This window comes from Hirsutella rhossiliensis (genome assembly GCF_020360975.1).
Source record: "Hirsutella rhossiliensis strain HR02 chromosome Unknown scaffold00003, whole genome shotgun sequence".
Taxonomy (NCBI): domain Eukaryota; kingdom Fungi; phylum Ascomycota; class Sordariomycetes; order Hypocreales; family Ophiocordycipitaceae; genus Hirsutella; species Hirsutella rhossiliensis.
In genome coordinates, this window is record NW_025408669.1 from 4,583,175 (window position 1) to 4,608,318 (window position 25,144).

The following is a 25,144-nucleotide window of genomic DNA, read 5'->3' on the forward strand; positions in this document are numbered from 1 at the left end:
ATAAGGGCGGCGATAGGTAAGGAGTTATTAACTATAACTTATATTAAAGTAAGCTCCTTTTTTATATAGGCGGATAATTCCTCTTTCTCCTTTACTAGTACTAGTAATTAAGGCTCTAGAGCCCGTCTTTACTCTAAAGCTACTCTTTTTCCTCTAGGCCTAAGGGAGCGGAGTCCTCTTTATCGTTTAAAGTAAAGAGCGGTTCTATCTTTACTACTTAAACTACTATAGGCCGCTTAGCTAAAAGGAAGGGGCATTTTAATATAAAGTATATAGACGCGCTATAATATAGGTAGCGGCCGTTAGCTTTCCTTTTCTTAATTTCCTTACTTATTACTTACTTTACCCGCTACTTAAAGAGTAGGATAGTATAAGGGATATTCGAAAACGACTTCCTACCGCGTTTAGCTCGGTCTATATAGGTAGCCGATATTAAGGTATCTTTATTAGTATTAATAGTTAGCTATTCCTCTTATAAAGGGGCGGTAATCCTATTACCGCTATATAGCGTACGCTTATAAAGCTTTTAGAAATATAGCGTTTACTTATAGCCCTATACTACCTTTATTAACTAGCTTATATACTCGCCGTAGTTAGTAGGTATAATTATAGGGATAAGTAGCTTTTATAGGGCTAGCGTAATCGAGTTCTATAACTATATAAGCTTCGCGCTATCTTCTTATATCGTAGTTCCTACTACTTATAAGAGCGTCTCTTTAAAGTTAAGGAGGAATTTACTAAAGGTTTACCTATCCCTTTACTTAAGGGTCTATAGCCTATCTTATACCTTCTCCCGCTCTTATATATTGCCGAACGTATATATAAGGTATTAGAAGAAGTCCTATAGGTCGCGTCTGCCTCTAGGGCCGCCCTTATCCTAGAATCTAGAGATCCGCTATATCTAGGGCTCCGGTAGTATATAAAGGAGCGAATACTACGCTATATTATAATAGCCGTTTAGGCCCTATTTCTCGTTTATTATAAACTTCGTTTATAGCTAGCTAAGGAAGAAGTAAAAGGACTTAGGCTTACTATCCTAAGTCGGCTAAGGAAGCAGCTTCTATATCGGTAGTACCGCCGCCGTAACCGGTATTACTAAGGTTATAGGGGTTAACGCTAGTCTTATAGACGGCTCCCTTAGTATAGCGAGAACCTTATTTTTCTCGCTAGCTATCGCGCTTTTAATCGCTTCTAGGATAGCTATAATACTTCCTATCCGCTTAAGGGGTAGTAGGGTGCTCCTTTAAGGAAGCGGCACCCTTTCTAGGGAGATATCTATTAGATCTATTAGTTAATAGCTTATACTATTATAGAGTAGGTAGAGGCGTATATATAGGTACTATCTATAGGATAATATTAATAAGCTATATAGAGCTCTTTTATACGTAGCTAGCCCGCCCCTATACTTATAAGATCTAGCCCTTTATATATAACTATACGGCTTAAGCCGCGGCCTAAGCCTATTACCTATAATAGTTAAAGACTCTTATAATTACGCTTACCTAACTATAGACTTATAGGGGTAGCGGAGATAGAGGCGGGGGCTAAGGGGCCGGGCGTTATAAGTAGCGGCGGGGACGGCGTCGTTACCTTAAGGGGCGACGTAAGAGCGAATAGCGTAGTAGAGGCGGCGGCGGCGGCGGTAGGAGCGGTAGTAGCGGCGCGGGTAGGAGCGGCGGTAGCGGCGGAGTCGTCGTCGGCCGCGGCTAGCACGGCGTCGACGAATAACTCCGCACGCTCTAAGAAGGAGGAGGTAAAAGAGGGAGAGGCAGATATATCTATCGCGGAAGTTAGTACGACGGAATATAGCCTCCTACTCTATAAGGCGCGGAACTTATTAGTTAGAGTTATTATTATTATTAAGGCTATTATTACTACTACTACTACTACTATAAGTATATATTAATAGAGCGGCCTATATAGCTAAGAACGGACTAACGCCTTAGGTAAAGTAGAACTTACTTATTAATACTACTATTACGGTTAAAGAAGGGAGAGAAGGAAGGGAAGGGGGAAGGGGGGGATACCGCTTTATATACCTCTTAGTAGAGGATACTACCTAAGGTAAAGGGGACGGGTAACCTAAGGCTTATATAGGTCCGGACTAGCCGCCGGCTACCTAGGGGCGTATATAATAGGTTACGCCCTTATTTAAATAGCTAGCTAGCCGATAAGTATAGAGCTAGGTCTTAGCTACCTAGGCTAACGGGCGTAGGGATAATAGGGCTAGTAGGGCCGGCCCTATTAATAAGAAAGGGTAGGGAAGAGCCCGCGGTATAGGCCTAATTATATAGGAGCCGTTAATAGGGCAGCGCTACGCCGCGCTCGAGGGAGGGTATTATATAAGAGTTTTTAACTATTATAGGTAATAGGCTTAGGCCGCGGCCTAAGCTATATAGTTACGTATAGAGGGCCGGATCCCGTAAGTATAAGGGCGGGCTAGCCGCGTATAAAAGAGCTCTATATAGCTTATTAATATTATCTTATAAACGGTACCTATATATATACCTCTGCTTACTCTATAATACTAGCTAGTTAAGGAAGAGAAACTAATACTAAGATTTAGTACTATTAATTTCTTAGATTATTATTATACGTACCTTATTATTAAGGCTAAGATCCTTCTATATATTATATACCCCTTTTAATCTCTCGAAGATAAATAGCCGGCGAACGCCGAGGTCCTAGGAAGTAGTACTCTTTAAGGCTATATATTAAACCGGTATATAGGAATAAAGTAAACGGGAGACTTAGATATCGGAATCTATACGTAGTAAGTTATAGATAGTCGTCTTAAATAAGCTTCCGGAGCTTAGTCCTCTACTAGGGCGCCTTTAATATCGGCTATATTAAGGTTACTATAAGCTAAGCGTATAACTATATCCGGCCGGTCTATTTAAGGTTTTAGTATAAAAATCCTTAGTAAGAGTTAGACTTAATTCGTACTAGGCTATAAGATAATATACTTACGTAGTTATTTAAGCCTTTAGAAATAATAGGGATGTCCGTTACCTATATATTTAGACTCTTTAATCTCTCGGATTAGGAGTCTAACGTCCTAGTTACGTCGAAGGGGCTCTTACTATCTCGAACTAGATCTAAAAGGTACTTGCCGTTATATAAGCTGCCGTTAGGCATTAAATGCTACTTATCCTCTTAAGGCATTATAACTATTTCGATAATATCGATAGGTATAATACGTAAAGTAAAGGAGAGAGCTGCTAGTCTTTGAGGGGTCTCGTAAATAATAAGGGCAGTAAAGATTTTATACGATTCGGCTATATAAGGGATTTACCGGTAATCTACCCGGTCTTATAATCGCATAGGGTCTAAGTAAGTGTTCCCTTATTAAATAAGGGCTATAGAATTACCCTATACACCGTAATACTAGCTCGTTTAAGGGGCATATAGAGGCGTGTGACTAATAAGGGCCTTTAAGCTAAGAACGCCGGTTATATATATATAACCCCCTTCTACCTCGATTAGGGGTCTAGGCTATGCTTTCCTTACGTACCTTTATAAAGGGGCATTATACGTAATATACTATAGGAGCCTAAATAAAGAAAACGCTAGCTATATATCGCACGTAAGCTCTATAGAATATAAATAGTAGCTTTTATCTAGAAGAGCCCTAGAGTATATATAGTAAGGGGTCTAAGAACCTAGGTTTAGAGTTAGCAGCGAGAAACGCTATATAAAGGGCTCCTTATAGACAGTGTTTATCTCTAAGAAGGGGGAAATTTTTAGTTTCCGGCGACGCGTCGCCTAGATTATAAGTAAAGCTATTTATACAACGCCCTTTTACTATTAGTATAATAGATCTATTTTTTCGGTACGTACACCCGCTAGCCCACCCCGCCTAAAGTACCGCGCCCGGCCTAGCAAGTATCCGTATCTTTTAAATGCCCTCGTCCACACATATATACATTGCGCCCACCTACACCTACCTACTTATCTATACACATAAATTTAAAGCTATCCGGCAGCGGCGGCGGCAGCGGCGGCAGCTGCAGCCGGGTTAATTAGTGGGCTATTGCAATATAAACTTGAGGCTAGAAATGCGTTATTTGAGCGAATTAAGCGGACGCGTTGTGCGGCCGCAGCTGCGCCGGCGGAAGGGGCGCAAAGTGTGTATGTATATATGGACGAGGGCATTTAGAAGGTACGGGTACTTGCTAGGGCGGACGCGGTATAAGTGGTGCGGGGGCCTGGCGCGGGTACGTACCGAAAAAATGGATCTGTTATACTAATAGTAAAAGGGCGTTGTATAAATAGCTTTACTCTAGATTATAGGGCAACGAAGGAAACTTTATCGCCTATTCGGGAGTTTATTCTAAAATAATAGGCTAAGCCGTAGTTTCCTTTCTACCTCGGGCCTAGCGATGATAGCTGGGCCGCCTCGGAGGAGACCTCGCTTAGTCAGGCAGTTAAAGACTATAATAAGATAGTGCGGAAGAACCGCGATATAGCGTATCGCGCAGGGTTAGGGCCTAGGATTTCCCTAACGACCTATGTTAGCCGGCTAAAGTAAGAACCCGATCATCGAGCGAAGAATAATAATAAAATCAGTAACGGCATATTCGTACATTTAATAGAGGAATGCTAGAGGCATGGCACCCCTGGTCAACGCCCGCTCTCGCCGAGTCTAAGAGCCACACGACATCTGGAGGGCTCGGGGTCCAAGACTGTGTCTATAACCCAAGGACTGTACATAGCCAGGAAGAAAGCAGACACATGCTGCCGTCTTCCTGAACTCAGTATATAATGGGCAAGGCAATCGTTGATGTGTGCTGCTCTCCACTCTGGGCCACGAGTCCGAGTTGGTCGCGTCACGAGCGGGAACAGAGGCCGAGATTTCAACGCATTTGCCCTGCCAGCGACGTTGGATCAGCAGCAATGCATTGGATGTACTTCGTACTTCCCCCTTGGCAATCTCGAAACATGGACGCGCCTAAGCGTTGAATTCGACGATGACATCGACGATGACATCGACGACCAAGTTTCTTTATTTAGGCTTAAGAAGGCGGTACTTAAAAGGGACCTGGGTACCGGGGGAAGCGACTGGTATTGACATGCTATTTCCAACAAAGTGCCGTCATAATAATCGATTCACGATGAACGTTCGGGTCCCAGATGATCGCCAACTATATATTACCCCACATGTCGTCATCTGTACACACAACGTATGATTCCATGACGTGAAGACAGTACACACGTCAGCGGTACATAAAAGAACCTCGGTTTAAATAGCAGGCAGGTCGTGGATTGAACCCCTGATGACGACCATTATTGTTCTAAATAAATCATCGCCACGTCTATACTCCAACTTATAGAGCATATTTCATGTATAAAACAAACTTAAAATTTCAACGACAAGCTATCCAGCACATCGGACCAACAACACCGACTCCACCGTTTCGCAAGCATTGGCAAAACCTCCGCAAACCCACGCACCATGGCTTCCTCTGCCCCCGGCGAATTATTTGAGCCGCGCCAGACCTCGTTAACATCCGACTACAAACCCGACCCGTCCCGATCCCTCAAGCTTTCACCACAACGTCAAGCCTTGGTCGACGACATCATCGCTCTGTACTCGTGCCAGCCCACTATCGAGCGTGTTAAGCGTTACACCCCTGATTGCGTGTACGATGACCAATTCGGCTATGCCAATGACCGCTACAAGACGGCGGGACAGTGGTTCGCTTTGCCCAAGTTGTTCAAGGCCAGCAAAAATATGGGCTACGAAATTACCAAGGATGGCAAGGATCTGATCCAGTTTAAAAACGAGCAAGAGTGGACGTTTCGCCTCATCCCCAAATCGGCCACCCTTAACACTCTCGTGTCGTTGAGCCTTGACCCTGCGACCATAGACAAGGATTTTATCCAGGTCAAGTACCACAAGGAACAAGCAAACGAGAAGGATTACAGCCACGAAGGGTTGGGCTTTAATTTCAAGAAGTGGCAAGCGGACCACGTAGCGGAGAACATAGATGCGGAGGAGGTAAACTACTTCAAGGACGACAAAACTGCTGCGAAACTCGAGATTAAATAAGCGTGACAATAAAGCTAGTTGCGCTCGAGAATGAGCTGTGGAAAAATGTAAAGTTTCACTCTTAGTAGAAGCTAAAGAGGCCCATATAGAAGTGAGATGATGTCTTTTCGGCTCACTCTACTCAGGCGGGTGAGCAAGTGCCGGCTAAGCAATGGCACTCCCCGAACTCTCTTAGGGAAAACGTTGAATCTCATAGCGGCCCCACGGGCACTGGATGAGGAGATGGAAACCAATGACCCTTTATTTGGGTACGTCGAGCTCTCTCAAAGACTCTACTAGCCTAATCTTTACCCAGTTCCTGATCTCGTTCTGTGGCAACAGCAATCACGTTAAGTATTCCTAATACATTAACCCTTGCCTCTCTATGGATAGCGGCTCGTCGCCTCGGAAGTACAATCATCTATCAACTTATAAGAATCATCCCCTTTACATAAAGCATGGCTGGATTTTATAAGTCTTATCTTAAGGATATCTTTTAGCAAGAAGGGCTATAAGAGGAGTTAAAACGAGGTATAAAGAGCTGAGAAGTGGTAGTAGGAAGAAGAGGTGACAAGAGTTTCCAGTAGAAGTAGCGAAAGATAAGATGGAAATGCCGGTAACAGCTGGAAAAGAGGGGGAAAAGCTTAAGTCTTCCGTCAGACAGCAATGGCATGACTAGAGTCTTCCTCACGAAGTAACATCTCTACACAATCAGTAACATCACGCTGGCCGTTCACTTTTTTCCCATTTCCGAAGTACGCTCTTGTCGACCGCATCGCGCGATGGATTCTTGTGCAGGAGCGATATCCTTGAGCTAAGAATGGAGCATTCCGGTTTGTCGACTCGATTATTGGGTTTTATCTCCCGGCAAACATTTCCCACGAGTTGCATCCGAGGATGAAAGGTCCCTTCTTGCTCTATTGTCTTCGTCTCCCGCAGCACTACTGGCAAAGGAGTCTTCCGAGCCGCATAATGACTCTTGCAAGCCGAGGCTGCGATCAAGCTGATCGAGGACATTGGCGGCAGCCGTCTCGACGGTATTCAGAGAAGCGAGCTGCTTGGTATCTTCGTCATAGCCAATGCAGGCCACAGCATCCTCGCGGCGTGTTTTCCTGAGTCTGTCGAGGCTCAGGGCCTTGGGCGACTTGGCACCATTTTTCTTGTTTCCCGGTTGCAAAAGATTAAGACGTAAGCGTAGGAACGTAGGGCGGGAGGCCAAAGACCATTCTGCTTGCACGGACACCTTTGCGGCCAAGCAACTAAATGCCTGGGTCGATGCTGGACTCGGTCCCGGCAGCGTCCTTTTTGGTTGGGAAGAGGGCAGCGTTGAGCCGCAGCGTGGTTCCAGGTCGAGGACGGGTGTAAGATCAGCGTAGGAGAGGCGACTGTGCCACCAAGGGCTGACCGAGGTTGCCAGGGTAGGAGGAAGTGGCAGCCGCCATGCGTCTCCTCGAGCTCGTCGAGCTTCTGCCCAAGGGCCTTCATGAGCTCTGCATGGTACTTGATTTTTTTTGGTCTACTACGGGGAACGCCCAGTCCATGGGGATGCCGTTGAAGCCGCCGTCCAGCATAAGTTGAAAAGCCGTCTCGGCAAATCGCTTGAGACGGAGGCGAGCCACGTCTTCTCCTCTCCCTTGGCCACCGTCCGATGGACAACACAGCCTCGGCATGATGGTCGGCCTTCTTGAAACGGGATAGCTTCCCCAACTTGCCACCTACCTCGTCGACCGTGGTCCGAGTCAGAAGTAGGTCGGAAGGAGACCCACGGGGCCAGGAGTAAGTCCCGCTGCGTTTCGTACACTAGGATCTCCGCGCATAATGATTCAGGAGCCCCTGACAGATTGGGGACATGGCTAGTGCCCTGGTCCCAGTAAGTAACCCAAAAAAAATTGAGGATTCGCCGATGGGAAGCCTAGTCGCGATGAGACAGCCCGCGCAGGACAGTCCATCGGCCTGTGCATTGTGCGGGCGACCGAGCGGTGCCGGCTTGTATGAATCAAGGAATTGGCGAAGAAGAATGATGATCGCCTCGTCAGCTACCAAGTGCATTTCAAATACGCATGGTACAGCGTCTGGTGAAGAGTCACAGTCCTGCAAGTCCATGTTGGACCATTGACGTGTCTGCGTGCCTGGGCTCGTCAGGACTTGCAAATCAGCGTGCAGGGTTTGTCATTTAACGAATGAATAGTTACGAATCAGCCGATTTGACCGTTGCCCTCGCGTTAATAGTCGTCTGGCTCTGGCTGTGACCCTGTTAAAGAGCTTTCGTGCGGACAAGTAGAGACATGTCAGCATTCAAAGAAATAACTATGCGTCAACACTTCGTACGTATTGATACACGCATCGGCAAAGAGTCGGCTGTTGGGCCGGCGCAAAGAAATATGCCGGCCAGCCCGTCCTTGTAGTATTAAAGGGTTATCCGTTTCGCTTGTCAACAGCCCTGTCGCCCCTATTCTCTCGCATGGCGTTTCAACGGGGCAGTAGCACGGGGATCACGTAAGTAGAACCGGAAAAGGGCTCGCGGAGTGTATTGATTGATGAAGCCGGTGACGGTGTCTATTTGTAGTGGCCCCCTTTCCCTTCACTCTAGGTTCTTCGCGCTTCTTCGCCAACAGGAGCTACATTTAAGTACATGTGGTCTTGTGACCCTACAACCTGTAGCACTAACAGCTGGCACAATCTACTTGGTTACTTCTCGATTTGCCATTCCTCATAATTATCAAGGAATACTGAACATTCAATCTTGAAACAGACTGACCGTAGGGCTGCCCCTTTTGGCTAGACGGTCTCTCACCCTGGCGAGGGATCATAGCCGGGGTAGTGGGAGCGCGGGGGCTGTGCAAGCAACATTGAATACCTCGTCGAGGCATCGCCTATAATGGAGGCAATAGGAACAGCCGGTGGTGGATAATAGAGGTCCCTATGGTACTTCTATATTGCCCATACTTCTATTGTCTCTACCCATTATTGCCTCTTCTTTGGTGCTATTTGCTGCCTCTATCGCCTCTGTTGTATAAGGCCACCTCTGCATACGCTCACACCGGCAGTCCTTCTTTCTTAGCAAGCCCGCCTCGATCAATCAGATTGGCGAATGCCGTCTCCGTGGAGTCAGAAGGCGCTGCTGCTTGCTCGTTATTACCCATTATAGTACCTAGCAGGACATGTGGGTAGCCGAGGCAGGGGTTTTAGCCAAACATTCATCCCGTCATCCAGTGGTTAGTTCCGGAAAACTTCTCGAGCAGGCATCATGACTTACCGGCATAATGGGATGGATGTTTAACTCTCTATGCTGGCCAGGCAGCCATGACGAATTTGGCTCTACCACTAGAATGTTAGTATCTTGGCATGTTTCATGACTTGGTACACTTCGATTGACTAGATCTGTGCATCCTGTTGCCCAGGGCTGACTTAATAGTGAATGAAAATGGACCCTCGACATTATGCTCTGAGGCACTGCTCCGAGGTGGATGGTTGATGTTATCTGATTTTTTTGGTCATGATCGCCATCTGGGCCCTGAGCCTTGAGACTAGCAGATTATGCGTCGAGTCATAAATCGCGGTCAATGGTTGATAGTAGACAGTCAGACGTAATTGGAGGACGTCGTAGTACGTGTGTTGGACCAGAGGAGCCGCAACAAGTCCACTCCATCGGAGTCGGGGAGTTTGAGAGCCTGATTACTTCTTGTACATATAAGAGATCAATCTTCTCTTTCATTCTTCAATCAGCCTCATCGCAGCACACACGGTACCGGGGGTCACCCACCGTAGACGCACTCGTTCTTCAACACAAGACTATACACTCATTTCCAACACAAGAAAAAACACTCGTTAACAAGCCCAAAGATGCGCTGGGCCACACTCTTTGTCTCTACAGCCCCTTTATGGCTTTCATGGCTAGGGTCCGGCAATGCCAGTGCCTTACCAAAGTCTACTCTTGCCCGTCGACAACCTGGTCCGTCTGGGGAGTTTGTCTACCGTGGAGACGGAAGGTCCCCCCGGGAAGTCAGGGCAACGGACGGATTCCAGCCTCAAGGCCAAGGCTGGGAAAATCAGGAATCCTCGTACAATTTGAGTCGCCATTATGAGGCAGGTCCGGGTGGCTGCGGGTTACCTGACTCCGACGAGCCGGGTTTCGTCTTTCAAACTGCATATGTATCACTGGCACGACAAAGGTCAACGTCGGAAACATACGGCAGTTGGCTTTATGAGATTCGCGCTACACCAAATATCCTCGATGCCGGTTACGCAGAGAGTGAAGTTATGGCGTTGGGGGGTGTTCATTGGAGGCAGATACGGAGATACACACGGATGAGAAACACAGGGGACGACAGAGTTGATGAATCCGCTTGGATCAACAATCCGGACTACGATGTTGAATTATACGAACGGTCTGAGCATGCCGCCCGCTGCCTCGTCAACGACGAATATCCTTCGATATTTGAAAATGGGATACCTAGTGAATCCGACAGCGACAGCGGTTCCGACAGCGACAGCGATTCCGAAGAAGACAATGGGGCCAGCAAGCCGGCTTATGGACGCGCATATGCAGCGGCGGATCGGTTTATGGACTCGACTGAAGGTATATTTGAACTTTACGGCGCTTTCCCGCCTGAATTCAGGCCACCCCAACCTAGGGACGATATTCCCGGACCAGATCATCCAGTGCCCGAGGACAATGCTATAGATCCAGTACCGCCCGCAAATAATGTGGCCGAGCAGGGTAAGAGGCTCCCCTTCCCACGGAGACATCGGTCCGCATGCAGCACTCGTGCTAACAATCCCCAATGAAGTCGCGCGAGATCTGCAACACTATATAGATCTGGGCGAGGAAGAACTGGACCGAATGTTCCCCGAGGCCGACCAGCTGATGCGAGAAATCCTTGGCGAACTTAACCAGGGGGCTTGTCCCTCTTGGACCGATCAGTTCGGCAAGTCGAAGAGGTCGGACCTGGGAGTCGGACTGAGAACCCGCGACAAGGGTATAAGCACCCTGACCCTGCCGGTGGAAAGCGTACTGAGACTGACGGTTTATAGGAAAACCAGGGGGCAACAATTGTTGCAAGATTCTCGCCAAAGTGAAAAGCAAGATGCGCAAGACTCCCCGAAAGTCAAAGAAACCCCCGAAGAACCAGGGACAGAAACCCCAAATGGCGCAGGACCAAGGACAGAAAAAGCCCCCAGCGCCTGCCAATATTGTCTTCTACGGCGACTACCTATGGCCGGAGGAGGCCGAGAAACTACGTGGATTCCTTCCTGCGGACACGACGCCGCCTGGTCCGACGTATGACGTTGAACCGTCAGATCCGGCTGCCGCGCCGGAGGGAGAACAGGTCGACATCAAATGGGCTACGTACCTGCTTCCAACATTCCTGACCCTGGGTGCGGCGGCAAAGCATGCAGCAGAGCTTGCTTCCCAGCATACTAAGGGCTTCAACGGCGTGGTATATGCCGTCCACGCCACGCCGAATATCGTCAACTCGGGGAATGAGTCGGCCGCCATCGGAGGAATCTTATGGTCTCAGGTAATAGGCTGGATGCAAGTGCCTGAAAATTACGCGCCTCCTCAACACGACGCCCGAGAGCGAGCTAATATACAGCAACACTTTCAAAAAGCCTTCGAGGCGAACAAGGAGCTCTTCCGAAAGAACGATGGTTATGACAAGAAGTTCGACAGTTATAGCGCCACGGTAGATGTACCGCAGAAATTCAGCTCGAGTCAGGACCTGGTAGGGTTTATGAATAAGAACGGAGTGGCCGTGGGCTGGACGGGCGGATTCCCCTTGTTCCAGGCTCCTCAGGCTATCACGGCTGAAGAGTCCAAGCAGGCCAAGGCCAACAACAAAGTCTCGGCTCCCCACGAACCAGGAACATGGGATAAAATAGGGGGTTGGATGAAGTCGCATATCTGGGCCGTTGCCCTCCTTCCCGCTGTTGCTGTACTTAACTTCATCCCTGGCGTGGGTGAGGCAGCCGACGCAGCCGAGCTCGCCGCTCTTTGCGCAGACTCTGTCGAAGGCATTGAGCTGACTGAAGTCGGAGGCTCTTCACTGAGCGAGGCGGCCTCGGGTCTCGGTCAGCTGCTCAAAGGCGCAGCCAAGCTCAAAGTTGCTTAGGCAACTTACCGCGATCCAGAGAGGGGGGGGAGGCGGGGGGGGGCGATGTATGGAGTGTTGGATTCACTAGGACTTTGAAGGGATGGAGCCCCAAGCTTATTAGATATGAGTGGCAACCCGGTCATAGGTTGCGCAGAAAAGCCTTGAGCAACGAAGTTGGAAACTAGACGATGAGATAGAAGACGAATGCGAGGCCTGCCATAGCTTTGCCCATATTGCAGCTGTCACTTTCTCGCAGGCCATCGTCGACTTCAGCTGCATCTTCCTTTTCAAAGCAAATCCAGAAACTTGAATCCGGCAGACCCTTTGGCTCTCTTCGTTGTCCCTTTCCTCCTTTCCCTGACCCCTGATTCCGTCTCGATAGTCGGTCGATAGTCGATACTTTCTAGTTTCTACTTTCTACCCGCGGGGCTGTTCCATGGGCTGGGTGGGCGGCTCCTTCCCAATAGCAATCGACAACCCTATGGAGAATATGTAGACCATCGCCATGCTGGTCAAGGCTGTACGACTTCTTCCCTCCTAGCGGGGGGGGCACCTCATGGACTTTCCGCCTCGACTTGTAAACACATTGTGGGGCTCGCAGGCTCGTAGGCCCAGTGTCGTTGTTAGTGGGGCAGTGGGGGCGGCTGGCAGCCACCGCCACCGTTGTGGGGGAAAATGTGCACCCCTCGCTTATCGATAAGGCGCCCGACTATCGTCAACTGGAAATTTTCCAATCCAACTTTCTCTCTAAGCTGCCCCGTCGTCAACGCTTTCTCGCCCCGTCACAGTGGCCGACCATGGACGCGCAAGTGCACAAGCCGCACCGCAAGTCCAAGGAGAAGAAGCAGCAGCACACTGGAGGTATTTCCCTCGCCATCGTCTCTCCACAGCCGCAGCTCGCTCACCGCTCCATCCAGACCGCAACCCCAAGGCCTTTGCCTTTTCCAAGCCAGGCAAGCTTCAGCGGACAGCCGCCCGGTCTCAGGATGTAAGCAGGCTTCTTCTCCCTCGTCACCCATCTCTTAACACCAGCCTCTCCCTAGATCAAAGAGAGGCGGCTTCACGTGCCCCTCGTCGACCGACTACCCAATGAAGCCCCCCCGCGCCTCGTCGCCATCGTCGGCCCCCCTGGCGTCGGCAAGACAACCCTCCTCAAATCCCTGGTCCGCCGGTATGCCAAGGAGACAATCGCCGATCCCCAGGGCCCCATCACCGTCGTCATCTCCAAGAAGCAGCGCCTCACCTTCGTCGAATGCCCCAACCAGCTCGAGGCCATGATCGACATCGCAAAGGTCGCCGACATTGTCCTCCTCATGATTGACGGAAACTATGGATTCGAGATGGAAACAATGGAGTTCCTCAACATCCTCGCCGCCACCGGCATGCCCGGCAACGTCTTCGGCATCCTCACCCATCTCGATCTCTTCCGCAAGCCCCAGGCCCTCAAGGACGCAAAGAAGCGTCTCAAGCGCAGGCTTTGGACCGAGCTCTACCAGGGCGCCCACCTTTTCTATCTCTCGGGCGTCATGAATGGCCGATACCCCGATCGCGAAATCCACAACCTCTCCCGCTTCCTCTCCGTCATGAAGAACCCCCGCCCTCTCGTCTGGCGCAACTCGCACCCTTATACCATCATCGACAGCTTCCGCGACATCACACACCCCTCCAAGATCGAGCAAGACCCCAGGTGCGACCGTTCCATCGTCCTCTCGGGCTATCTGCGCGGCACAAACTTCGCCGCTCAAGGCCAGCGCGTCCACGTCGCAGGCCTTGGAGACTTTACTGTCGCAAACATGGAGCTGCTCCCTGACCCGTGTCCCACCCCTTCCATGGAGCAGGCCCTGGCGAAAATGACGGGCAAGACTGGGCGCCGGCGACTAGACGAGAAGGAAAAGAAGATGCATGCGCCCATGTCGGATCGAAGCGGTCTGAAAATCGACGGTGATGCCATCTGGATCACACGAGACAAGGGCTTCACGTTTGATAAGGACGACGACGATGCCGAACGGGGCGAAGGAGAAGAAATGATCATAGGTCTTCAAGCTGAGCGCAAACTACTCGGCCAGACGGACGACGGCGTGCAGCTGTTTTCTGGCGGCCAAAAGGTTACAGAGGTGGTTGAGGAGGACATGGGGAGGAAAACTCAGCGAAAGGCCCGCTTTGTCGAGCGAGACGAGTCAGAAAGAGAAGGGCATGAGGCCGCCGACGATGAGGGCTTCGTCAGCGGCAGTGACGACCAAGGCTCGGATGTCGAAGTGGATGAATTCGACGAGAATAAGGCCGGCAAATTGTTTGACATATTGGGAAAGGATTCTGAAAAAGCCAATGGGGAGGAAGACCTTGCGTTTGCCGACAGCGACTCGGACCTGGGGTCCATGTCGGACGCAGATGAATTCTTGGAAGATGACGAAGAGATTGATTCCGACGAGGAGGCCGCTGCCCTGCGATGGAAAGAAGGCATCGTCGAAAAGGCCAGGAAGCTTCACGGCAGAAGACGGTCATACCACACCGGCGATCTTGCGAGGTACATCTACGACAATTCACTCAGCCTGCAAGATGTTCTCAAGAGATGGAGAGGCGAGGATGACGAGCATGACGAGGAAAACATCGAAGAGGATTCCGATGACGACGACTTCTTTAAGAAGACGTCGGAGGAGCAAGAGGAAACGGCCGAGGACAGGTCAATACCGGTATACGACTACGAGAGCCTGGTGGCCAAGTGGACGGAGCCGGACAATGTGGAGGCGTTGCGCAGGAGATTTACGACGACCAAACTAGGCAGAGATGACGGCGACGGCGAGGATGACGAGGAGTGGGGCAGCGATGGAGACGCGGAGAGTGACGACGGTGACGGCGTCTTCGAGGACCTGGAGGCTGGCGAGGCTCCCAAGCAAGAGCCGGCAGACGACATCGCTGCCGAGCGCGAAAAGAATGCCAAGCGGAAGGAGGAGCTCAAGACGCGCTTCGAAGAGGAGGACAGGGACGGCTTCCTCAACGACAAGGCAAACGCGCGGCGAGAGGGGGGCAACATGCATGAGTTTGGTGAGGACGAATGGTACGACGCGCAAAAGGCCATGATCCAGAAGCAGCTCGACATCAACAAGGACGAGTTTGAGACGCTCGACGAGCGGCAGCGGGCGGCCGTCGAGGGGTACCGGGCGGGCAAGTACGCCAAGCTGGTGCTCGACGGCGTGCCGGCCGAGTTTGTGACGAGGTTCAGCGCCCGGCTGCCTGTTGTCGTGGGCGGACTGACGCCGACCGAGGACCGGTGGGGGTTCGTGCAGGTGCGCATCAAGCGGCACCGGTGGCACAAGCGCATCCTCAAGACAAATGACCCGCTCGTCTTCTCGCTCGGGTGGCGGCGCTTCCAGTCGCTGCCCATATACAGCATCTCGGACTCGCGCACGCGCAACCGCATGCTCAAGTACACGCCCGAGCACATGCACTGCTTCGGCACCACGTACGCGCCCCTCATCGCGCCCAACACGGGTTTCGTCTGCTTCAACTCGCTCGCCGCCGACACGCCGGGCTTCCGCATCGCCGCCACGGGCACCGTCCTCAGCGTCGACGAGAGCACCGAGATTGTCAAGAAGCTCAAGCTCACGGGCCACCCCTACAAAGTGTTCAAGAACACGGCCTTCATCAAGGACATGTTCAACTCGGCCCTTGAGATTGCAAAGTTTGAGGGCGCCTCCATCAAGACCGTCTCGGGCGTCCGCGGCCAGATCAAGCGCGCGCTCGCCAAGCCCGAGGGCCACTTCCGCGCCACCTTTGAGGACAAGATCCTCCTCAGTGACATCGTCTTCCTGCGCGCCTGGTACCCCGTCAAGCCCCACCGCTTCTACAACCCGGCCACCAACCTCGTCGGTTGGCAGCCCATGCGCCTGACGGGCGAGGTGCGCCGCGACCAGGGCCTGTCCGCGCCCCAGCCCAAGAACAGCCAGTACCGCAAGATCGAGCGCGAGACGCGCCGCTTCAACCCGCTGCGCGTGCCCCGCGCCCTCGCCGCCCAGCTGCCCTTCAGGTCACAGATTGTCCAGACCAAGCGCCAGCGCCGCCAGACGTACATGCAGAAGCGCGCCGTCGTCCTGGCCCCTGGCTCCGATGAGAAAAAGGCCCGTGCCCTCATGCAGCAGCTCCTCACCGTCCGCAACGACGCCGCCGCCCGCCGCCGCGCCAAGAAGGACGAGTCCCGCGCCGCCTTTCAGAAGAAGATGGCCGACAACCTGCAGAAGAAGGAGGCCAGGGAGAAGCGCGAGTCCAAGGAGTTTTGGCGCAAGAATGGCAGGAAGAGGAGTGCCGGTGAGGAGGGCGGCGGAGGCGGCAAGAGACGGAAGTAGGGTCTTCTCCAACCTTTTTTTTTCTCTTTTCTCTCGTCTCGCACAAACTCTGGGAACCATTAGAGATTGCGTCCTGTCTGATGTTTGCGTGCTTGGGTTGGTCGCCTGTACCCTGTGCTTTCGCTATTTGTTCGTCTCTTAACCGCAGAAAATAGCAATCCATTCGTACCATGCATATGGGCAGATGCCCACCACGTCAGGGGTATGTCCAGCGTGGCGCCCGCGTGACCGGCCCAACGTAATGAACACGTCCGTATGAATAGCATAGCATGTTTGAGTATTCATGTTTCATGCAGTCTCAACTATAAAGGCTAAGCAGCAGACACGCGCCACCGCATACGCATCCTCCAACGCAACACCGTCCATAACCTGTCAAAACAATGCTCAAGAGAATGTGCCTAGCGCAGAGAAGCGAGGGGACAGACGAGTTCGCCAGTTCGTCCATTAATAGGAATAGCACCTGCTGTGGTCGCTAAAAGCCCACCGCCGGGAGGAACCCGTCCCGCAGCCTCCTACACATTCATCCTTAGACCCATAACGTGGCTTCCTAGAATCATCGCCGTCGTCGCTGCTGCTCTCACCAGAATCGCAGTCATTCTTGAGCGTCCTTGAGGTAACAGAGAAGTTGTTGAAGGGATAAAAAAGTGCCGAGCACGCCTAAAGTCTCCGATTTCGCAGGCCTCTTCGCATCGCATAAGAAAAGACAATCGCACCATCCAGCCGTTTCAGCTTAGCATTGCATAGCCCGCGTATGCCCCTCTTTTCAGTTCGCGTGCGCGTGGAACTTGTTGTGATGAGCCACCTAGGTCGCAATCAGGGGCTCCTGCTCAGGCACGACGGGACCTGCGGGAACATCGCCCTCGGGCTCCGTGGCCTTGAGGGGGTCCTCAGTCGGAGGAGACGGAAGCTCAAGCTCCTTGGCAGCGAATGCTGGCTTGGTTGTGGCCTCGGGGGAGGCTGATCGGCCACGAATCATGTTCTGGACCTTGTCGGTGTAGTCGCCGGCGTACTGCTTGCCCATGGACGTGAGGTGGCCGGCCTGCTTCTGGGCCACATCGCGGACCTGGGCCGTCTGGGCACTGATCACCTCGGAGGCGTTCTTGATGTGGTGATCGATGAGCTCCTGGTTGGAGTTGTAGACAAGAGGCACGATGAAAGCGACCGTGGTGGCGATGACAGCGAGGCCCCAGTAAGGGACAAGCTTGGCGAGGTGGTAGGAGAGGAAGGCAGCAACACAGGCCTGTCATGCGTTAGCCCCCAAAAACCCTACAGATTGCCATCAAGGTGATGCCCTACAGCAGCGGATGCGCCCATGTTCTCGGCGAAGAGGATTCGCTGGCCCTCAATGACGAAGAAGTTGACGAGCTCGTGGACGTCGCCAATCATGCTGTCGAGGGTGGAGCGCGTGACGGTGTAGTATCGACGAGGCCTCATTTGGGTGGCGAGCCCGTGGTTAAGGACAAGCTTGCCGGCAGCCTCGGCGCTGACGGTGACGGCGAGGGCCATCCAGCACAGCTTGAAGGCGTAACGGATCACATCGAGGTACCTAGCGGCGAAGATGAGGGAAACGATCGAAGCAAAGGCAATGGCCGAGGCGCCTAGCGGGACCACGAGCATCAGCATTGATCATCGACGGGCGCGCACACTCCAAGCAGAGGGGAAAGGGCGTACGAGGATTCTTCCAAGAAAGGAGTTCCGAGAAGAAGGAGTGGTAGTGTGTCAGAGACTGGCCCGTAGCAGCGGGGTTGACAGGAGTCCTGCGAGAGGCTGCCAGGGTGGACAACTCAGACGAGGCCTTTGCAGTGTGGTCCTTGACGTTCTGTGCAACAGGGCCTAGAAGAGAGAGGGGCGAGTGATGTCAGTGGCAGTCGGCATGGAAGGAGCAAGCAGCGAGCTCACCGTTGGTGACAGAGTCATAGGCAGTGGCGACGTCTAGCGAAAGCGTGTCAGCTGGCGAGTCCCGGATACATTTCATGGTTGGCTTGAAGAGGAGAAGGAATCTGTCGAGGGTCAGCACGTCTTTCTTTCTTTCATCACGGAAGCCATGGAAAAGCATACCCTACTGGTCTTGGCAGCTTCGAAAGAGCCACCGTTTGTCGCCGGGGGCGCATCGACCGGGTCAGACATTGTGATTGAAGCTCAGCGCGACGTAGGTAGCTGAGATGGCGTGATGGAGCTCGTCGTGATGGACGAGGGTTTAGGTTAGCGGATTGGGGATATTGGCTGTCTGGATGGATCAAGGCCAAGCGATGTCAGAGACGAAGCTCGGTATCTGCGGGAAGAAAGCTGGTTGAGGGTCGGGGCAGAAAAAATCAAACGGCAGGGGGAACCGATTTGCGGAAGGGGGAGGGATGGAGGGAGCGGTTTGTGTGTTCTGATGCGTGCGTACCTGGAAGATGCGATGCAGACACGCAGGTCGAGAGGTTGACGAGGTTGATGAGGAGCACGCAAGACGAGACGAGAGAAGTCGTGATGGGAGAGCTAAGAGGGAGAGGGAGAGAGGGGAGTGTGTGGGGGGGGGGAGAAAGTAGCAGCAATGACAGGTGATGACGGTGGATGGATTTCGCAGGAGTGTACAGATAAGGCACTGTACGAAGTAGCCGGCTGGCAGGGCCTGGTTTTTTCCCCCTTCCTTTCTTGTTTTGCCATGCGTCATTCGTCATCTCCCAATACTCTGTCGGTCAGCTCAGCCCGGCACACAACACCTGGTCACTTTTATTACCCGAGTACCAACTGCCTCCTTTTTCTTGGTACAAGCATGCGACAGTTTGGTAGTCCCTAGGCGGATTGTGGCTGGTGAGGGCTCCACCCAAAGGTCGTGCCACGCCTAACTACTAGTGGCAACGGCACTCTTTCCCATTTGCTTCTTAATTATTACGGTAACTAATAATACAGCCGTTCCCGAACAGACCTTGATTGCCCTGCATACAATCTTGTTCATGCATGGACCACTGCTGTCCCGTCCAACCCTGCCGCTCTCCAGTCGACCTTGCTTGTTCTTCTTCACACACCTACGGACACCTAGTCTGGTTGGATACCAGCCAGGTAAGCAATCCAGCCCGCCAACCTCTTCGCGGCCCACTATCCTGCTTCGCGACGTCGTTTCTAATCATCCCAGAGCCTGCCGCTGCTTGCTCGATCCCGAGGCAAACCTCCCTGCATCGAACCGCCGACCGACCCCTGCGGTACATGCAGGGACACGCTGTAATTACTGTATTGTACGTGTCCGTGACTGCTGCTGTCCAAGATGCCGAGGGTGTCTGTCACTTTACATGTGCAGCTTCTTCACTACATGCCTACGCCATCGCCGTCGCCCTGCTGCAGCAACAAAACCGGGGTCGTCGAGGTTGGATAATTACTACATCATGTTTCGTTTCGAAAACGAATGAAGGAGCTGTCCATCAATCCTTAAACTCCATGCTAAGAAGAAACCCAGGCCCTCTTCTCGCCACGCATATCAGTCTGCCGACCCATGTCCCGGTCCAGGTAATCATGATCGCGCCGGTTCCTCTCACGCGTGTACCCTCCCGCCACCAGATGCAGCACAGATGATGCATATGTACAAGTGAGCGATTACCATGGCAAGCACCATATTTCGCCAACCAAATCAGGTGGCACCAAGGCCCTTGCCCGACGTGGCTCCGTCAAACACCCGTGCTCCTCACCTTCGCCAGCCCCAGAATTCCCCGCTAGCCGTCGAAGCCCCCGTCGTCGAGGTTCCAGACTTTGCGCCCTGTTCCGAAGCTGGCGCCGTTCCGTGCCCGGTCAGGAGGCCCAACACTCCCATCGCAATTGTAGAGTTTGATGGTGTCAGCGTCGTGCCAGCCCCGCCGTCTCCTGCCCCCACCCCGTGAGCTTTTCGCACGGCCTCGAGCTTCTGCTTTGCCTCCTCTGCCTCTTGCTTTGCCATTGCCTCGGCCGTCTTGGCTTGGACAAGCTCCAATAACAATGCTTCGTGGTCGTTGGGGGGCGAAGAAGCGCCCGAGGATGACGCTGGCGACGTGGCTGATTCTGACCGGGGTAGTGATGACACTCTTTTGCTGAACCCGGGGGCCTGGGACGGTGTCGACTGGCTACGGCCCAGTTTGAGCTCTCTCAAGCCGCCCGCGACGCCCTTGTTCGCCCAATCCGCGTCCAATTCGCGGCTGCTAGCATCACACGCAGAACTGGCAGACGCTCTGGTTCGTAGCGCGTGGACCTGCTTTTCCAGTCTCTGCTTGTCCTGATGGAGAGACCGCACATGGCCATGCCGTTCCCGAAGCTGCTCTTTGAGAGATGCTATCTCCTGATCCATGTCGTGTATCCGGCGGTTCAGTTCCTGAGAATGCGACATGGCACTCGTCAGTTGGTCCTTGGCGCCGAGCAATTCATCCCGGAGCTGAGACTTTGACAGGAGCACTGAAGATCGGTCCTGTTTTCCCTCGCACCTAAATCGACTTTCCGCTTGATCCAGAAGCTCCGATAAACCATCGGTCGACGGCGCCTCTCTCGTCTCCCCTGCTACCGGACTGGTTGCGACTTCGGTTTCATCCGACGATGGAGTGGCTTGGTCTGCCTCATTGCTGATGGATGACGCAAGTTCGCTCGTGTCGACGCTGTTCTCGATGCTTTCCTCGGCGCTGTCCTGGGCCCTATCCTCGGCCGACGCTCGGTCATGGCCGATCCCCCTTATCTTCAGGCCATCGAGAAGTGATATAACCGCCTTGCGGTCCTCCTCGCGCCCCTCTCGCTCCAACTGGAGGTCGTTCGAGAGGAGAGCGTGGTTCCGTTGCAGCTCGCTCAAGGCTGTCAAGAGGTCTTCAATCTGGCTGTGGAGATATTTCTCATCCGTCGTCTTGACGCTGGCGATGGACTTGGAGCCAACAGGCGTAGACTCGCGGCTTAAACAGTCGTCCGAGGAATTGGCCGAGTCGCGGGACATGATTGTTGCGTCCGTCGACGAGGACGAGCTGGAGACGCTGGACGAGCTGGCCTCCATTGAGTTGAGCGTCGAGGCAAGGCTCTGCTTTGACGTGCTGCGCCGCAGCATGCTCAGCGGGCGCGAGGGGGCTCCGAGCCCGGGCTGGAGCGTGGCGGTTCTAGCAATCGTTGACGACGCCCAGATGCGGCCGAGGAAGCGAGTCGCCGCCGTTGTGATGTCCAACACGCGTGCCGCGTTGGCAGTGGCAACGAGAGACTCTCTGTATCCCTGTTCCAGTTGCGCAAGCTTCTCCCTCGTCACCTCGCCTGTGAGGCCCACAAAATCTTGAACAAACTCGTCGGCGTTGTAATGGTAGCAGTCCCATAGACCACGAGACAGGAGGAGCTGCATGGCATCTTCCAGCTCGGTGCACGCCAGCAGCCTCGCCTCGTTCTTCCTCATTAGAGATAGCGCAACCCGCATGAGGGTCTCGGAGGCCCCTTCGGCGAAGATGACGTCGTAGATGCGGAAGAGCATCGGTAAGGGACATGTCACGGCAAAGAAGCTGAGGAACCATTGCGATACATAGGCCGTCTCCACCTGCAAATCCTCCAAGTGACTCGACAGCACGGGAAGATTGGATCGAAGAAGCTCTCGGAACTGGTGTATCCGAACATGAAGCCCAGACAGATCGGGAAGAAAACAGTCCCGTAGATCGTATCGTTCCATCAGTCTAGAAGATTGTCAGCGTCATGGTGTTTTTCCCGTCAACCGCAGTGTTTGCAGAGAAACTTACCGGACTAGGACGCAGAAGGCCTGCTTGTCAGGCATGTGCATCAGCAACGGGCCAACAAGAAAGGCCAACCCCTGACAGTAACCGATCTTGGCATCGTAGAGACTAAATGATTTGAGCACGCGGCCCAGCATACGCTGCCCATCGCCCTCAGGATCTCGGAACATGTCGACGCCCGGGAAACTTCTGCCGAGGTCCTTTCCAATGATGAGCTCATAGGGGCTGGACTCGCCACAAAACCGGTCGTACTGTTCTTCTAAGGACGCATCACGGGCACCGGACATGCTCTGCCACACCACGCCCCGCAAAGGTGGTGGGATCCCTTTGCGGATTTTGTTGGACAAGAGGGTTGGTAGGCGTGCGGCAGTCTGCTGGTAGTCCTTGACAAGAGCTGCGAAGAACTCGAGGTCTGTCATGGGCGGCGGAGGGAGCATTGAATATCGCAGAGCGGGCGGAGCTGGCCCATGCATCATCTGCCTCAGCTGGGCCATGGAGGGCGGGCGAGGCTTGCCGGCAGTCGACTTTTCCACGGTCTGGACTTTGATGCTCTTTGGGTTGGTAGCTAGCTTCGCATTCTCCTGCTCCAACCGCGCGAGGAGAAGCGCCGTTGACTGCGAGTTTGTCAGCATGGTGGTTGGTGGCGCGAGACGGGATCAAAGGGGTGAATGGGGGGTTTTACATTATCCGTCTCGTCGTCCTTGACTTGCTCGTCTTCCGTCTTCTCTAACTGTTCCCAGTTCACCTCGTCCGATTCTTCTGAAGAATCGCTTTCGTGGCCTTCAGTGCTGCATTCTCCGAGTTCGCTTAGCATGGTCACGCTGGCCGCAGTCGGCGAAAGCGTGAGGGCCGAGTCTCGGTGCGTGGCCCGTGGGCGATCTTGCTCGTCACTGCCAGTGTCGACAGAGTGGCAGTCCGTCGCCGACGGGGAAAGCTGCTCGGAATCGGCGTCGGACGAAGCGGCGGTTTCGAGAGTCGCAGCTGAAGACTCTGAGAGCCTGACGGTAACCATGGAGTCGTGGGTCATCTTAGGGGCTTGGGGTCCCGCCTCGTCAACGGCCGTCGCAGTTGGCGTGGCTGGCTTTGTAGGAGGGAGGTCTTCATGACTGGCTTGGTGGCTGCCCAACGTCGTTGCCATGATCGAGGTCGAGAGACTAATCGAGGGGTCGGGGGTTGGAATGCGTGATGACGGGGCAAGGCTCAGGTGCAATCCAGCGATGAGTGTTGGGCGATTTCGAGTCACGTCTGCGGGCGGTCGTGGAAGGCCGGCCACTTTCCTCTCCCGCACCGAGCTGGCGACTTCAATGGAAGGGGTTTACGAGCGTCGATTCGACGATGCCGAGTGAGAAGAAGCTTGCCAACCTCGAGAAGACTCTGGCGAGAGTGTTCCGTTTCATCGAGGGGCCTGCAGAGGCTGAGACAGCCAGATGCCAGGAGTTGCTGCGGATCTGTAAGTGAATGCCAGTGTCGAACTGGCTGCCAGGCCAGGATGCAAAGCCCTAGGGGTTTCCCACCAAAAACGAGAGAGAGCGGGAAGAAAAGAAAGTGGTTGACAGGGTCGAGCAACGAGCGACGCAATATGGGGGTGCTGGAGTTTGGCAGGGGATGGTTTTGCGGAATTACGAGTAAGGCAGTGGTGATTGAGTAGCAGCATCTCCAATAGTGCCCTTGTCTGGCAGGGAACCGCTGGAGTCCATGTACATTGCGTGCAGAGTCGACTCAGTCGAGGTACCTCGGGCTCGCAGACGAGTACCCACAAGCGATGTAGCGGAGACGGCGAGGTACCTGTATGGCCCCGCGCTTGTGCCCCCGCTGCCTGTACCTAGCGAAAAAGATACCCTGATGCCCGGGGGCCTGACAGTGCAATGAGAGGTCTCGCGCTGATCAGCAGGCGCCTTTGAAGGGAAGAGAAAGGAGGAACGGCAGTGAAGGGGGAAAGACAAGGTGGGGACAGCCCGTAGCAAGGGCAGACAAGATCATGCAATTTTGCAGTGGCCAAGGGGTGGTTTTGCTCGCAGACAAGGGACGCGACCGATCCCTGAGGCCCCCTTGCCCCGTTGGCCAATGACAAGCCTTAGACACTGAGAGACCTTGGCGAGACAATGCGGCACATGGCGGGTACACTTGAACAAGTACCTTTGACGATGGATACCCGCAAGTGATCTGATTCAAGAACAGCCTCGGCTCACGCCTCGCTTCAAAGGAAGACAGCTTTGTATGGTCAAAGAATCGGACGAAAGGCTCCCTTTCCCTTTTGCTCGCCCACATCTTCATTTGTTCCTTTCGTCTTCTTCACGTAGCGGCGAAGGGCGGCGTTCAAAAGGACATTGAGCCGTCTGGGCTTAGAATAAAGCCCGGCGCTCCCTCTCCACCTAATCCACATCGGCTGCCGCTAAGGCACCAACAGGAAAAGCGGGCTCCGTGCCACCCCCTGTGGCGCGAGCTATGGAAACGGCTCGCTCAGGATAGCTTCAGCCACACGTCTACTCTGCCAGCGTCCCGGGGCGTTGGTGTTGCGCAAAGACGCGTCCCATCTGCTCCAGCCGGCGCTCTGTTCCCGCACTACCCTTTGTCCGTGCGGCCTGGCACGCTATTGCTTCAGTGTCGTCCAATGCCTTTTGGTGCTGTATTCTCGGCTTACTCTGGGCCAAGTCATTTTGCATTGCTGGATACTCCATAGCGTTCACGATGGTGGGACATTTGCACGCAATTCGTCGATTTTCGGGCATTGGCGTGGCCGGCCGGAGTCGTCCGTCGTCGGCCTCGAGTATTGCCGTCTACCATCCAGGGAGCATTGATTCTTGCAAACATATTCTCATCTTTGTTGCCGCCGCAGGTATGGGACGCGGCGATGTATCTGACAAACCATCCATGGATTTATCATGGCATCCAGATACGTACAGGATGCTGACAATCTCAACGAACCGAAACATGGCTGGACCTCTTGTTCTGGCAATGCCCTCGTGGTTGAAACACGCTGTTGCAGGA

General features: G+C 53.2%; 5 protein-coding genes across 5 annotated transcripts; 3 read left to right on the forward strand and 2 right to left on the reverse strand.

Moving 5' to 3' along the window:
* Window positions 1–5,455: 5,455 nt before the first annotated feature.
* HRG_03654 (FAD dependent oxidoreductase) lies at window positions 5,456–6,052 on the forward strand (the record flags this gene model as incomplete). The annotated part of the gene is made up of 1 exon (XM_044862125.1): window positions 5,456–6,052. The coding sequence occupies one exon, from the start codon at window positions 5,456–5,458 to the stop codon at window positions 6,050–6,052; it is 597 nt and encodes a 198-aa protein (XP_044723151.1).
* Window positions 6,053–10,339: 4,287 nt separating this feature from the next.
* HRG_03655 (heat-labile enterotoxin alpha chain domain-containing protein) lies at window positions 10,340–12,144 on the forward strand (the record flags this gene model as incomplete). Its single annotated transcript, XM_044862126.1, has 4 exons — window positions 10,340–10,751; window positions 10,822–11,010; window positions 11,066–11,571; window positions 11,629–12,144. 4 exons carry the CDS (start codon window positions 10,340–10,342, stop codon window positions 12,142–12,144), a joined length of 1,623 nt encoding a protein of 540 aa, XP_044723152.1.
* A 779-nt stretch (window positions 12,145–12,923) lies between these two features.
* HRG_03656 (40S ribosome biogenesis protein) lies at window positions 12,924–16,466 on the forward strand (the record flags this gene model as incomplete). Its single annotated transcript, XM_044862127.1, has 3 exons — window positions 12,924–12,987; window positions 13,044–13,114; window positions 13,170–16,466. The coding sequence occupies 3 exons, from the start codon at window positions 12,924–12,926 to the stop codon at window positions 16,464–16,466; spliced, it is 3,432 nt and encodes a 1,143-aa protein (XP_044723153.1).
* Window positions 16,467–17,268: 802 nt separating this feature from the next.
* Window positions 17,269–18,593, reverse strand: HRG_03657 (reticulon domain-containing protein; the record flags this gene model as incomplete). Its single annotated transcript, XM_044862128.1, has 5 exons — window positions 17,269–17,706; window positions 17,763–18,064; window positions 18,138–18,299; window positions 18,366–18,398; window positions 18,530–18,593. The coding sequence occupies 5 exons, from the start codon at window positions 18,591–18,593 to the stop codon at window positions 17,269–17,271; spliced, it is 999 nt and encodes a 332-aa protein (XP_044723154.1).
* Window positions 18,594–20,127: 1,534 nt separating this feature from the next.
* Window positions 20,128–23,294, reverse strand: HRG_03658 (rab-GTPase-TBC domain-containing protein; the record flags this gene model as incomplete). Its single annotated transcript, XM_044862129.1, has 5 exons — window positions 20,128–20,155; window positions 20,228–20,784; window positions 20,971–22,099; window positions 22,163–22,770; window positions 22,839–23,294. The coding sequence occupies 5 exons, from the start codon at window positions 23,292–23,294 to the stop codon at window positions 20,128–20,130; spliced, it is 2,778 nt and encodes a 925-aa protein (XP_044723155.1).
* Window positions 23,295–25,144: the final 1,850 nt, after the last annotated feature.